General features: G+C 41.3%; 2 protein-coding genes across 2 annotated transcripts; one reads left to right on the top strand and one right to left on the bottom strand.

Annotated features, from left to right (window-relative positions):
• Positions 1–1,722: 1,722 nt before the first annotated feature.
• Positions 1,723–7,943, bottom strand: LOC148166177 (fatty acid synthase-like). The gene is made up of 5 exons (XM_088049267.1): positions 7,910–7,943; positions 6,113–7,851; positions 5,160–6,058; positions 3,366–5,108; positions 1,723–3,317 (listed from the first exon to the last, which is right to left on the bottom strand). Coding segments are annotated over exons 1-5 (5,970 nt in total). The 5' UTR covers positions 7,912–7,943; the 3' UTR covers positions 1,723–1,730.
• A 3,962-nt stretch (positions 7,944–11,905) lies between these two features.
• Positions 11,906–12,388, top strand: LOC148166176 (uncharacterized). The gene is made up of 2 exons (XM_088048809.1): positions 11,906–11,985; positions 12,036–12,388. Exon 2 carries the CDS (start codon positions 12,039–12,041, stop codon positions 12,378–12,380), a length of 342 nt encoding a protein of 113 aa, XP_087904935.1. The 5' UTR covers positions 11,906–11,985; positions 12,036–12,038; the 3' UTR covers positions 12,381–12,388.
• Positions 12,389–14,581: the final 2,193 nt, after the last annotated feature.

The following is a 14,581-nucleotide window of genomic DNA, read 5'->3' as shown; positions in this document are numbered from 1 at the left end:
TGACAGAACGGCAATGACATTAAACTTTATTGTGTCGAGGCGACAAAATCTGATGAAACTTTTGATTATGCAAGCGAATGATGGAAAACTTTGCTTGAATTGAATAGACTAGAATACCGCGAATTAATTTCGTCTGCGTAAAAATGGCTTGACCTCGAGGCTTGTGGTTTCCGCTTCTTTTTTGAGCTCGAACGGAAGTCCGCAGTTACCATTTTTTAGAGCTCGAAATTACTTGAAACACATAAAAAATACTAAACTGTCGGCAGAAAATAACTTATTAATTAGCACAGTTGGCAGCAGTGACTAGCCATTTTTAACACCAACAGTTGGCAGAATTTACCGATTCACAAAGACGCAATTTTTGAAATCAGCGGGATTTAAAAGAGATAAGTTAGATTCCTGTAATGGATACATGTCAATTTTGATCAATAGATGGCTCTTCACGTTTTTTAGTTACTTTTTAGTTATTTTTAGTGATAACCAAAATTAGTTACTTGTTGCTCTTGTTGCAGGAGCTTAAAAAAACAGTCTTGCGTAACCCGCTCTGCCAATCAACCAATCACAGAGCGACATTTTAAATTTGGCGCCTACAAAAAAGTTCTGCGGGAAAAATAGCCCGTAAAAGCTAATCGTTTTGCGCAAAACTTGTTACATTTTTATTTAAATTTCTATTTTGTATCAAATTTTTGATTAAATGACTTTGAAAACGTGTTAAACGCAAAATTACTATATTTTAACTTCCCCCTAGTTTTCTCCCTAAAAAATTCAAAGCCTAATTTACACCCAAGAAGATTCGAAAATTTACACAGGAATAAAATTAATTTGAATGAATCTTACGCTATCAGAATAATGTGCAATTTTTATTAATAATAAATTAATTTTGCTTTGAATTACCTATAGTCGATTTAAGTTAAGTGTCCAATTTGACTGTTATTTTATTATTTAAAGTTGGAATCTAGATGAACTTTGGACATTTTTAGATGATAAAGTTGGCGTTATTGTCATTTTCTAATTTTGACATCAAAATTGCTATCCATCAAGGTGGCTAATTACGCCATTAATACATAGTGAAGTGAAGTGAATCATTAATGTGTTGTGAAGTGAAGTGAAATTCTATTTAGAGGCGATCGCTGTTTAAAAACGGTAAGAAACGACTGTCTTTTGTACCCCAAAACTTATTTCACACAACGCCATTGCAGCGTTTGCAATTTCAAAATTAGTGTGACCTTGGGTGATTTGCAACCTAAATCAACTGTATTATTTAGAATTTAAAATTAAATTGAGCATATTATATGAAATGGACGTATTTTGCAGGGCAAAAAATGTGTCGTCATTTCTTAATTGCATATAAAATATCACATATTTTTCAAACTTTATTTTATGCAGTAGAATTATGGCCCCAACTGACTGAATTATAGGCTCAAATGCAAATATCTGACTGCTATAATTAAACTTTTGCATGCTCTCTCATGATAAATATTCCTAGTGCGAAAGGTGACGATTGTTATCGCAGATTTCTTGGCAGAAAAATAATTAAATTGTTGGATTTACAGCCTCTGTGTAAATATTAATAACAAAAGAAATGTTAATCGAAGCACCGAGGAATTTATGTTTCATTCATAAATTTTCGTCAACACAACAATGTTGTGACTGGATTCGTAAATAAAAAAAAAAACAGGAAACAATTAATCGTTTATTCACCTCATAACCCACGTCATTTAGTGCAATCTTTACGCTTGTGCCAAACTCTTGATCTTCTCCCACGTCATATTTCTGACGTCATTAACAGTGACATCAAGCCCAGCCTCCTTCTCAAGAATGTGTTTGATTTCAAACCCAAGCAGCGAGTCCATTCCCAAGTCGAGCAAAGTCTTGTTATCTTCAATCTCATCAATATTCTTGATTCCAAACAATCCAGCGACAGCTTCGGCGACGTTCTGAGTATCAGCAGCCTCACTTAAGACATCCCCATAGACACAACTGGCAAAAACTGGTTCGTTCTGTTGCAAGAATTGGTCAACAGCATCCAGACACGACGGGAGGGTCTGTCGTTGAGTTTCCAACAACTGAATGTTGGTCTTCATTCTCACCAAGATACCGACATCGGCTAGGGGGCCCCATTCTATAGCCATGCTCGGTAAACCTTCCGCTTTTCTCGTTTCGCAGATTCTTTCAACAGCCGAGTTAGCATAAGCGTAGTTGGGTTGGTACGAGTTACCAATACTCGAAGCAATTGAAGAGAACATAACGAAATAGTCGAGTTTCTTACACAACTTCCTGGAGGCGATATCAGTGTTTTGAGCGCTGTAAATCTTCGAAGCGACCGCAGCAAAGTCTTCAGGGTTCTGGTCAACCATCGCGTCATCCTTAATATGAAGAGCGGTGTTGAAAATCCCACCAACAGGAGCTATGTTGGCGGCGAAGTTAATCAAACCTTCCGCCCCATCGAGAGTGCAGGTATCAAACGTGTTGGCAACAACAGTGATGCCTTGGTTGTTCCACTTCTGCAGCCACTGCGCGTGGTAACCTGACCGCACCTCACGTCTTGAGTTAAGAATGAGTTTGGTTGCTCCTCTTTCGATCAACCAGCGGGAGAATTCGAAGCCGAACCCACCGAGGCCTCCCACAACAATGTAGCATTTGTTGGGGTCCATGTAAGTGCGCGGATAGGCGAGGACGCGCGTTTCGGGCTTCGCGAAGAATCGTCCGTTTTCTTTGATCTTAATCAAACACTTGCTGCCGTGGTACTTCTCCTCCAGGTGCTTGAGGGCGATGTCCACGTCGGTTTTGTCGTACAGAGAGTACTGGAGAGGCACCACAACTCCGTCTTTGAGATACTTGTTCATGTCTTCGGCGATGATGTCGAGGATGTCGTCTTTCTCTTCGAAGATGTCGCCGATGTGGATGTTGTGCAACGTGCAGTTTTTCTCCATGAGATTGTCGGCGGTGGCGAAATCGGCGTTGGTGTTGCTGATTTCGATAAACCGACCGTTTTTAACAGCGCACTTGCGCGATAACTTCAGGAGTTCCAAAGAACCACAGTTGAGGATGGTGTTAACACCTCTTCCATTAGTAAGTTTCATTAGAGTTTCATAAAACGGAGTGCTTTCAGTGTGGGTTATCACGGTGACGTTCTGGAGCTTGGGGAAAGTCTTCCTGACGAAGTCGCGATCTCCAGGTTCTGCCACCACGAAGACGCTACTTCCACGATGGGACGCCAACGCCATCGCAGCTAAACTAAAGTCGTTCTTGCAGTCATGGATAAGAATCGAGTCTTTTGGTGAAAGATGTGTCTCAATAAACAAGGCGTAGTGGCTCTGAAAACTCCCAAGTAAGAAGTAGTTTCAACAGTGAAGTCAACTCACCAGAGTGTAGGCGACCGGGATGGTTGCCGCTTCTTCAAAAGTGAACTTGCTGGGGAAGCTCCACGTTAGTTTGGGGTGAGACAGTACGGACGTCGCGATGGCTCCTCCTTGCACCAACCCCATGACGTTATTTCCGTTTTTATCAATCCCAGAGAACTCCAAGCCGAGTTGTTCTTCGTTCACGTCAATCCCCACTTTGCCGTTGACGGTGGTCAAGTCCCAGTTGCAGATGCTGGCGTAGTGGACAGAGATCTCCTTGCAGCTGTGATAAGGGGATTTCTGCACCCACCTCACCCCCTTGTTGTCTTTGAGAAGACACGCCTCACTGTAGAGACGAGGGGCGAACGTTGGTAACCCCATCAAGCGGTAGGTACCCCACGAACCATCCTGGAAGATGTTCACAGTCAAGTCTTTCTTCAGTTGGTCCAAATAAAACTTGGACTTAAAGGAGAATCGCTCCGTTTCTTTGTAGTTTCTGATGAGGAAGGCGCGAACTGTTGGACCGTACTGCTCCAGACGCATCGTATTGAAGAGACCGATGATTCCAGAGTTGAAATCTTCGTTGATTAGGTAGATCCGGGAGTCGGGAGAGGTGCTCTTCTTTACGGCTTGTTTCAAGTCGCGCACCCAATTATAATTAGTGTTGCTTGCGGTGATGACGGTGTACTTCTCGGGGAGGATTTGGGTGCGACGTATCAGAGCATAAGTCCCTGATTTACTGACGTGTTGGTAGATAATCTCAATGTCTTCGAAGCCGTTGCCTTGGATTTTACCAAACGCGAAGCGGCCTCTGCGGGTACAATCAATTACGTTGTCTTGAGTGATTTCCGGTACCACCAAGAGGTCGTACGTCTTATCAACCTTCTGGTCAAGAGACGAGATTTGTTCGAACGTGGTCTTCTTCAAGTTCACTCTTTCAATCATCGACTTCAGCATCTGTAAGCTCACATCTGACTGCAGTTCTGCAATTGAGACGTTCAACTCTCCGGTGACGTTCTCCACCACGATCTGCGAGGCCAAGTCTAAAGCGTGGGCGTAGGCATCACCTTCTCTCTGCGTGTCAGTGTTGGGGACGAACGTGTACTTCCTCAACGTGGCGGGAGTGTCGTTGACTCTCCTCTTAACATTCGTAACTCCAATAGTCCTCAACTCAACTCCCCCGCATTTCGCGGCTCTCAGGTACTTATTGTAAACCAATTCCACATTGGAGTTGGCGTCAACACTCTTCAAGTGCAGCTCTGGGTTTATCACAATTTTCTCGAACGTGGTTGGGAGACTGTGGCCTGTCGCCTCCACGCTGAGGATGTAATGGGTCACCGTGTCCAAGAACGCCACCCAGTTGTCGTTCCATTTCAAAGTCGCCGAAGTTCCATCGATGTCGCATTGTTGCACACCCATGAAGAGGCCGGTGTAGTCGAAACCGCGCAAATGCATGCAGGTGTAGAAGTCGTCGAGACCGATCTTGATTTTGTACTGGTTGGTCTTGGGGAGTGGAGGGTATTCTAAGAACTCGCGGTCGATGTCTTGAGCCAGCGAGATCTTTCCACTGGATAACACGTTTTGGATGTCGCTTTCAAGACAGATTTCGAAATTCCCAGTGGACTTGAAGATGTTGATGACGAGAGCCGAAGTTTCGTTCTTGTGGAGTAAAATAGGGCGAAGGGTTTTTACGTTTTCGAAAACCACAGGGCACTTGGGGAAGGGGATTTCCATCATGCGGGCGAAGGCTTGCCAGACCATGAACTAAAAACAAACTCAAAGTTTCGGGGGTCATTCATCCTCATCAGTACTTACAATGTAACCGGAAGCCGGAAGAATAATTTTCCCGTTAACACTGTGGCCTTCCAAGTACGCGTTGGCTTGATCGTTCATGTCGATTTCGTGTCTCGACCCGTAATAACCACTAGGGTTGAATCTTAAAGTGTGCCATTTTACTCGATGGTCCCATTTGACCAAGTTCGAAATGAAGGGCGTGTTAACACTAACTGGAAATTGCACGGGTTTGTACAACTTCTGCAGATCGAATTGACCGCCGTTGGTGTAGAACCTTCCCAAGCTAGAGAGGAAGAAGTCGACGTTATCAACTCCAGGTTTCAGAAGAGACAGGATTGAGACATTCTGATCGAGCCCCCGTTTCAAAATCGCCTGAAGAAGACCTCTAGGTGCAACCTCAATAACAATCGCGTCTTTGGGGACATGAGCCAACAGCTGTCTGAACTCGACTCTATGTAAGTAGTTGTGGTAGTGGTACTCCGCGGAGTTGTTTCTCCCCAAATCCGTGTTCCACTCGGACTCTGGGAGCGCCGACGGCAACCACCTGCTGCTTCTGGGTTTGACGTCAGGTAAGACTTTCTTCACGAAACTGTACATTTTCTGACCAGCGGGTTGTAAGTGAGGCGAGTGGAGGGCGTAGTGCGCGTTGTTAATCAGTCTGTTGAAGATTCCCCGGACGGTAAGTTGGTGGAGGAAGTCGCGGACTGTCTTTTCCGGCCCCGAGATGGTGACGTTCTGGTCGTAGTTATCACAAGCTATGTAGACTCCTTCTGGGAGGATTTTCGCGCACTCTTCGGCGGAAAGACCAACAGCTGCCATCAAGCCTGGGGGTAAGTTGGAGGTGCTGGTGGCGAGGCTGCGGCCGTAGGCGATCAGCACGGCTTGTTCGGCGGTGATTAAACCATCAGCATAGGCACACGCTGGAGCGACAAATTAGAATTAGAAAAGAAGTGGAGGAGTTGTGGGAGACTTACCGATTTCACCCAGCGAGTGTCCAATGATCCCAGCAGGTTGGATGTTCAAATAAGTTAGCATGTCTGTTAAGGCCACTGAAACGGCGGTGATGCCCGTAAAGGTGTTGATCATGTTGTCTAGAGTCTCTTCAGTTCCGTTGATGACGACGTCCTCCAAGTCCACGCCGTAGGGTTTCAAGGCGTTGGCGCACTTCTTGATTGTGTTTTTGAACACTTCGAACTTCATCATTTCTTTTGCCATTCCGGGCCATTGCGCGCCAAACCCAGCATAGACATACCAGATGGGGCGCTTCTTCGAAGAGGCCACTTGGTTAATTTCGGTGTGGCTGTCGTTGGACAACACCGCGTAACCCCGATAGTTGTGGTTGTCGATGGGCTTCTTGTGGATGCTGTCGATCAAGGAGAGGAATTCCTCATTAGACTTGTTCTTGATGACGTTGTCCAGCATGAGTTGGACGCCTTCTTCGGTTCTTCCAGAGACGTGGACCAACCGGTGGGAGTGGTTGTTGGTGACTTGTTTCTTTTCGTTGTACGGTTTTAGGATGACGAGGGCGTTGGCGCCGCCGAAACCAAAAGAGTCGATTGCGATGAGACCATTAGGGAGAGGAGTGTTTCTGTCGATGACTTTCAAGCGCCCTTCGACGAGGCCTCTCATGAGAGGATCCGGCGACTTGAAGTGTAAATTCCCGGGGATGACTCCTTCGCGGATCGCCAAGATTGCTTTGATTATGGAAACAAGCCCAGAGGTGGTTTCCGTGTGACCAATGTTACTCTTAATGGAACCAATCAACAGAGGTCCTTTTCTTCCTTTTGTGTAAAAGTTATCAATCGCTGTGACTTCCTCCACGTCTCCAACTTTGGTTCCCGTGCAGTGGGTCTCCACGTAGTTGACCTCCAGAGGATCGATGTTGAATTGTCCGAAGACTTGTTTGAACATAGCGGTTTGCATGGCGTGGGAAGGGTGCGCGAATCCGTCTCTCTTGAACCCTTCGACGGTCGTTCCAAGTCCAGCAAACGTGGCGTAAATTCTATTGGCGTCTGGTACTTTCTGCAAGACGAGGGCGGCGACCGCTTCTGATTTCACGTATCCTTTCCTGTTGGCATCGAAGGATCTGCTGACTCCTTCCTGATGAAGAACTCCAATCTTGATCAATTCAACACTCTCCGCAGGATCAAACTGGTGCTGTACTGCTCCAACCACAGCAATATCGCACCTCCCGGCCAAGAGATTATCCACCGCGTCCACCAGCGCATAAAACCCGCTGGAACAAGCCGTGTTAACCGCAAGACTTGGTCCTTTGAAATCAAAACAGAACGAGACAACATTCGCCATGATAGCCGCCGATCTCGCGATGATCCCTCCTCGGTAGCTCAAATCAGAGATGTCGTTCTGAGTGACGGCCAAAAACACACCAACATTAGCCCCACGTAGTTCCGTGGGGTTCAAACCAGCATCGGCGAGTGCTTCGTAGGTGACTTCGAGAATCTTGCGCAATCTAGGATCGTTGGTGTTGGCTTCCTTGGGGTTGATACCGAAGAAAGCAGCGTCGAAGGAACCGAAGTCGTGCATAATGCCTAAACGTTCTGGGGTACCTAGAGCTTCAGCAGACCATCGGTTATGGGAGTTGGAGACTAGATCCACACCAGCGAAGAGGGCTTCTTGGAGTTCGGCCACGTTGGAGCAGTTGGGGAAGCGCCCGGCGATACCGGTGATGGCTACATTACCCGCGTCAATCGGCCTTGAAGAAAAAGGGGGAGAATTTGACTTCGAGGGGGTGGTTTAGTTGGTTGACTTACATTTTGCGTTTTTACCTACAGAGGCACTCAACACTGGGACTAAAGTGATTTTTACAATTTCTCGCCCGAATATATACTCAGTGGATGAATAATTTTTTCGGGTTAGAGGGCAAATTTACAATAATAGGCACAAGGTTTTCATTTTTGCAAAATTCATTGTTCTAATTCATTTATTATTAATTCATTATCTGACGATATCAATCATGTTATATTTATTTTGTGCAAACTCAGCCTTTTTTTATTATTCATTATTCTTCGATTTTGCAATGCGCAACAATGCTAATGCCGTGAATGCATGCATTTTAAAGACTAGACTAATCCGTGCATAGAAATGAGGAAAAAATGCAGACGAGAGTTGAGATAATTTTTCGTTTTTTAAAAAAAATCAGATCTTCCCTCCCTCGCCGGCAATAAAACCGAAATCTCCAGGCGAAACATAAATTATCCAAAAGTTAGAAAACGTAATGTTATCAGTGTTCACACAAGCGAAAGTAGAAATATAACTGATATATGCAATAACTTATGCTAGTATGGGGTCTAGAGAGGAGGCTTAATGCTAACCACTTAGTATTCGGCTGAGGCGTAAAGCATCTATCAAAGATCCGGTTGCTCTTACTGTCCCGGAGTCGACTCCGGTCTTTCCACGCGCTTCCAAGCATCATTTCTTATTTTGTTTCAACACATGAGAGGCCTATTTTTAAATAAAATATGGCGAGAAAAAAAACCGCGGCTTTCGCTTCTTTTTTTTGCAACGATGAATATTGAGCGAGGATTAATTATTATTCCTCCTCAGTTAATGGAAACAACGACGAAAATAAGTGGCCGCCACAGTGCAGCGGAGGATATTTCTAATTTTCACTCCATTGAACAATATGGACAAAATGACCCCAAGTTCGGTTAGCAGTGAAACAAAATTGATCCTGCCGTTTATCTAACGCCTGAATAATTGCTGCAGATTGCCAGCATTTGTTACCCTTCTTGATATTGATTGCCTTTATTTCTCCCGGACCTATTAATAAAAGAAACAAATCCTTTCCTGAAGGGGCAATGATAATTATTTACCAACAGGGCCGATTCTTCTCTATTTAATTAGTCGGTTTAGGCTGCAAAGGGCCAATTTGACATTTTTTCGTTTTTGAGGTTGGATTCTTGATAAGTAACTTTGGGAATTTTAAGTTTACAGGGTTGGTATTAATGTCCAGCGTTGCCAGAGATGTTTCCCGAATCTAGGGACTTTTGAAGGAGAAGAAACGGAATTTTTGGCCGAACACCAAGGTAGGATTTATAACAACTCTGTTTTTTCGCTTACGATTTCCAAAACGTTTTGATTTTAATTCGTGGTGTCTAGGGATTTTTTTAAGGGATCACTAAAATTTTGATGTGGCAACCCTGTTATTGTCCCCCAGAACTGTCAACTTTAAGATCGCATTGCGATGAATTAGTGAGACTTTCCATCTTAAGTTAAGTGAAGTTTTCTCTCCAAATTTCTAAACGGTATGTAACAAACAAATGAATTTCCGACAGAACTAATCCGCGATCGTCTTTTGTACCCCAAAACGTGATTCGCATGATTACAAAAAATTTGCGACCTTGGGTCGCCATTTGCAACCGAAGCCAACTTCTCGGAAATGTATTCAATAAATGGACATAAATTTCAGACTATTTATACAGAAACAAAAAAAATGACATTAATTCAAAGCAGACATGATATTCCATGTTAATTGTGATGAATACAATGCAATATGTAATGCGATTTTTCTCCATTACTCATTTTCTTTAAAAACAATGATGTGGGGTGACTAATAGGAAATTGTCCCAAGGACGTCATAACAGTGATGCATTTATTTGACGTAAAAAAAATTCGTAATTGTCATTTTAATTTTCGCATTGTCTTTCCAAATTACCATCACATTACATTTAGACCTTTTGAATTGAAGATTTCAGTTAAATACAGGGTGTTTATAAATGATTTTAGCATCAATGGCGGCTATGAAATAAAAAAGAAATTGTGGGTGTAGATTTTTTTACATGACATTTGCAGTCAACCTCAGTCGAGGAGCGAAGTTAATTTTGGCAAGAAACCGTTCTAGTTGTGGTTTGAAGCCTGAAAATCAAAAACTTGAAACCGCCACTGGAACGTCGTTGACGTAAGTGACATATTCAATAATTTTTAACATATCGAGCGTTAAAAAAAAAACGAATCAGGTCATCAGTAGTGAGAGAATGGGGAGGCAAACGAGGTCATCCCAAGGCCATTCTAAGGCCACCTCCCACCCTAGTTTTTCCCCAAGGTCAATTGCGGCAGTGTCCACCCGACCACCGACCAGGGACAGTCTCCCTTAACTCTCCATCTAGTCATGCGCTATTTCCGTTTTACGTGTACTGGTGGTAGTTTGTTTAGTGAAACTTGTTATTTCAATCAATTGGGCCATTTGGACTTGGATGGTAGTTCCCTGCAAAGATTTTTTACTTTGTCAGATTATTGCAAGTGTTGCTACGATAAAAGAAAAGAAGAAGCAAGTCGTGTGACGCCCCCATGTGAAACGTTTGATAGTACCGAATTTACCATCGACGTCATTTGTGATGAGAAGAAATTGAGGGAATGCATTCAAGAATATGGAAAACCGTGTAAGGATTGTAAGGAGATATTTTTCAAAGTGACTTCAGTGGAACCTTACAATACAACACCATTAGTGACAACATGGCAGTGATAACTTGTTACCAAATTATTATCGACATACATTGATTTGGGTCTCCTAACAGTTGAACGCCACAGAATAGTTTATTTGGCCTTGAACCCAGTGCTCACCAGTCTCGCTCTCCGTCATTAATTGATGAGTAATCACCATGACCGAAGATATTATCGAATACCCGTTGAGACAAATGAAGTGTTTTGAAGATCGGTTGTTGACATTTCACGATTGGCCGCTAAAAGATGTTGATCCATTAAAATTAGCCAACAACGGGTTTTACTACCTCAAGAAGTTCGATATTGTGCGCTGTTTTCATTGCAACATCGAGCTGGGATCATTTCGTTCAACGGATGTAATTTCCGAAGAACATCTCAAGTATTCAAAGGATTGTGGTTTTGCAAAACTCTGTGTTAGTAATAAAAAGTTTTATAGGATTGAATATATTGTGATCATCCTACTTATTACAAAAATTGTATGTATAATGTTGACTTATAATAAATACTGTTAAAGAAATGTTGTTGACCTTGCGGAGACGTTGACCGAATAATGCACACCTATGACTCGTCATTGCAGCCTGCAGCTCTACGGTTTCTTTTTAAGATCGATTCTCGATCTTCAGAAAAACCTTTCAAGTTTTTCAGCAGCAGTTGCTGCTTAAAAATGACGGAAAAGTTAAGCAAAGCTGAGTGAAAAAAAGTGGCTTTGAACACCACAGAATGGATTGTTTAATTTGATGTCTATGCAGGATCTCCTTAACCTTGAACGCCACTCATGTAAAGAATGGATGGATATTTTTTACTCATTTCTTCAGGATGGATATTCTTTAATTGTAGATCATATACAGGATGGATATTTGTTATCATACTTACGAGTTGGGTTAAATAAACAGTTGATTAAAAAAAAAGTTTTTTATTATAAAAAAAAAACTATACATATTTAGGGTCTTAAGCCCACAACTCCTCATCCCAAAAGAAGATGGGGAGTTGTACAAACTTATACCGCTCCTCCTTAGGTTCAAATGGTGGCTGCCATGGGTCCTCTGGCAGTGGAGGCGGCGCGACCAAGGCAGCCCGACACTTGGCTAAATGTTTAGCCAAGTTTTTGGGCTTCACCCAATGGTTTTTTACCAAACCACATTGAACCACTGTTAAAAATAAAGTAATTAACAATTGTTAATAATTGAAAGAATACTTACAGAACAGCTTCCTACCCATTGTTGCGACTAACTATCAACTGATATGATTGACGGTGTTTTATAAGAAGTCCCCTCCTTTATTACGAAGGACTTTAGCCAGACGGTTCAAGGTCTTTTAGTTTTCCTTATTGCTGTCGGATGCACCTTCATGCAGTTTAGTTGCATCCGCATACGTGAAAGTGAAAAAGGTTAACAAGTGAGTAATTTATGGGTACCAGAAGTAATTATTATTTTTTAGAATATGTATTGTTACAAAGTTTGGGAAGATGAAGAGGAAGATTTCATCTGTAAATGGTGCATTAAGCTTCAACAAAAAAATTGGTTGACGCTTTATCATATCCATTCAGTCGGACCAACTCATTATCAGTGCCATCACTGTAATTTAATTATATGTGATGAGGGACCAAGAAGTTGTAGGGGTGAAGAGGAGTGTCAAATTATGTATTATATAGACTATACTTCTGCAGTGCGAAGTGAAATATATTATGACACTGATGAAGAATTCGAAAGTAGTAGTGATAGTGGATTGGGGGATGAAACCTGTTTTGAATCTTGGTCCGATGATGAGATAAGTAGTGATTAGAGGTATATAAGGCATGTGAAAACATATATTGTATTAGTCTTGAATATGTGTAGAGATTAAAAGCATGAAAAGAAAATCGTGTGTTACTAAGAAGAAAACAGGAGGTTCAATTATTAAAAGAACATTAGATAAAATAAAGAATATAGAGTGGCATATTCCTTCATATAAGTAAGTTAAAAAAATATATACCATCCCAATACAATATTCTTTCCTCTAAAAGCTTCTGCGGTCCCAGAACTCAATTAGATAAAAGATTAGCAAGAGGTGATAAGGGTATTAATCCACTAGACGAGTATTGTAAAAAACACGACATTGTATACAGTAAATCCACCGATTTACCAACCCGACATCAGGCTGATCGTGAATTAATTCAACAAGCGAGTGAAAGACTTAAATCAAAAGACGCCTCAGTAGGTGAAAAAGCAGCAGCTTTTTTAGTTAAAAATATAATGAAGGGTAAAGTGAAGATCGGTTTAGGTGTGAAGAAGAGTAAACGAAAATCGCGTAAAACTCGGGTAGTAAAAGCACCCAACTTTACAGCAGCAAAACGTGGAGGGTTTCTACCCTTTCTTCTTCCATTATTAGGGGCTCTTGGAGCGTTAGGGGGTGGAGCTGCAGGTATTGCTACAGCGGTAAATAAAGCTAAATCAGATAAACAAATGTTGGAAGAAACACAACGCCATAATAAAGCTATGGAAAGCCTAAATACTCTTAGTACAGGGAAAGGGTTGGGAAAGAAAAGTGGAAAAGGTTTATATCTAGGACCTTATCAATGGTATTTAAAAAATTCTGGAAAACGCAACGGGCGTTAAATAATATTGAACTCGCTACAATAGTAAAAAAATTAAAAATTCCATATTTCCGTGGGATTTTTATGAGAACAAAACTACCCCACCGGATTAAATTATATGAAACTGGTATCATCAATATGGATCATTCTAAAGGTGAAGGAACACATTGGACAGCTTATATAAAACGACGAAACAATGTAATCTATTTCGACAGTATGGGACAATTACCACCCCCAAGAGAAGCTGTGAAATATTTTAAAAGTGATAATCGGATGAATAAAATCAGATATAATCATGATAGATATCAAAAATTTGAATCACATAATTGTGGACAATTGTGTGTAAACTTTTTATATACAAATGTTCGGAGAAGAAATCGATCATTAAAGGAGAAATAAGTGAAGCAAAATGTTGTTTGTATTTACTGGAAAATCATCTGTTTTAAGTGCTGATTTCAACCCACCCGTGGAAATTGAAGATGGGACATATGTGTTAGGATTAGTTTCATTTGAAGCGTTCAATAGTATTCCAAATGTAGATTCAGACATTAATGTGTTCAAGTTTGGTGGAAAGGTGTATACAATTCCTATTGGGTGTTATCAGTTACAAGATATTTCGAACTATTTAAATAAACAAATTGGAAAAGATTTTCCCGACGCTGTTTTGGAATTATATGGAAATCCAAATACTCTCCACACACATATTAAGTCAACACATGAAATAGATTTTAATATACCTAACTCAATCGGACCACTTTTTGGTTTCACTTCAACGAAAAAAATTAAAAAAAATACCGGGCTTGAATCAGATAACATAGCGGAAATAATGAGAGTGTCTAGTATTTGTATAGAATCTAATGTGACAGTGGGTAGTTTTAAAAACGGAAAAGAATCGCATACCCTACATTTATTTAGTATCTCTGTCCCACCAGGGTTCAAAATAATAGAGGCCCCTGAACATGTAACATACCTCCCACTCAATACCGATAAGATTCGAAATATAACCCTTAAAATAGTAGATCAAGAGGGGAAACTCATCAATTTCCAAAACGAAACCGTGACAGTGGTAGTAAATTTACAGAAGCAAGGTTAAGGTATGGGTCTTTTGTTCAAACCTTATAAACCCTATTCATGTAAGAAACTAGTTAGTAAGAAGAAGTGTGTGGAAGTGTTAACTACAACTAACAAACAATTTTTAATAAGTCTTGGATTTAAACTCGTGTAAAATGTTGAATGTTCAAGATCCAATATCTATCGATGATAGTATAACTAGAAAGGAATTTCAATCTTCGCTAAGTTATTTTTCTAATTTTAATCACAATGATGAAATCAGAATAAGTCTCAAGGAAGATTTGTGTGTTTTTCCAAAAGACAGTTATCTTTATATCTCGGGAAAAATAGTCAAGGCAAA

Source organism: Gnatocerus cornutus, unplaced genomic scaffold, assembly GCF_029298725.1.
Source record: "Gnatocerus cornutus isolate USDA-ARS CGAHR unplaced genomic scaffold, icGnaCorn1.1 ctg00000023.1, whole genome shotgun sequence".
In the NCBI taxonomy this organism is placed as follows: Eukaryota; Metazoa; Arthropoda; class Insecta; order Coleoptera; family Tenebrionidae; genus Gnatocerus; species Gnatocerus cornutus.
Note: the sequence above shows the minus strand (reverse complement) of the source record. Positions and strands in the feature narration are given on the sequence as shown.

What these genes read in the sequence shown, in the direction of transcription:
- LOC148166177 (XM_088049267.1), bottom strand. An exon ending in ACACTCGCTGGGTGAAATCG is followed by an intron (nt 6,059 to 6,112) that starts GTAAGTCTCCCA and finishes TTGTCGCTCCAG; the next exon opens with CGTGTGCCTATGCTGATGGT. An exon ending in TCCCGGTCGCCTACACTCTG is followed by an intron (nt 3,318 to 3,365) that starts GTGAGTTGACTT and finishes GGGAGTTTTCAG; the next exon opens with AGCCACTACGCCTTGTTTAT.
- LOC148166176 (XM_088048809.1), top strand. Translation starts at nt 12,039, where the DNA reads ATGTATTGTTACAAAGTTTGGGAAGATGAAGAGGAAGATTTCATCTGT.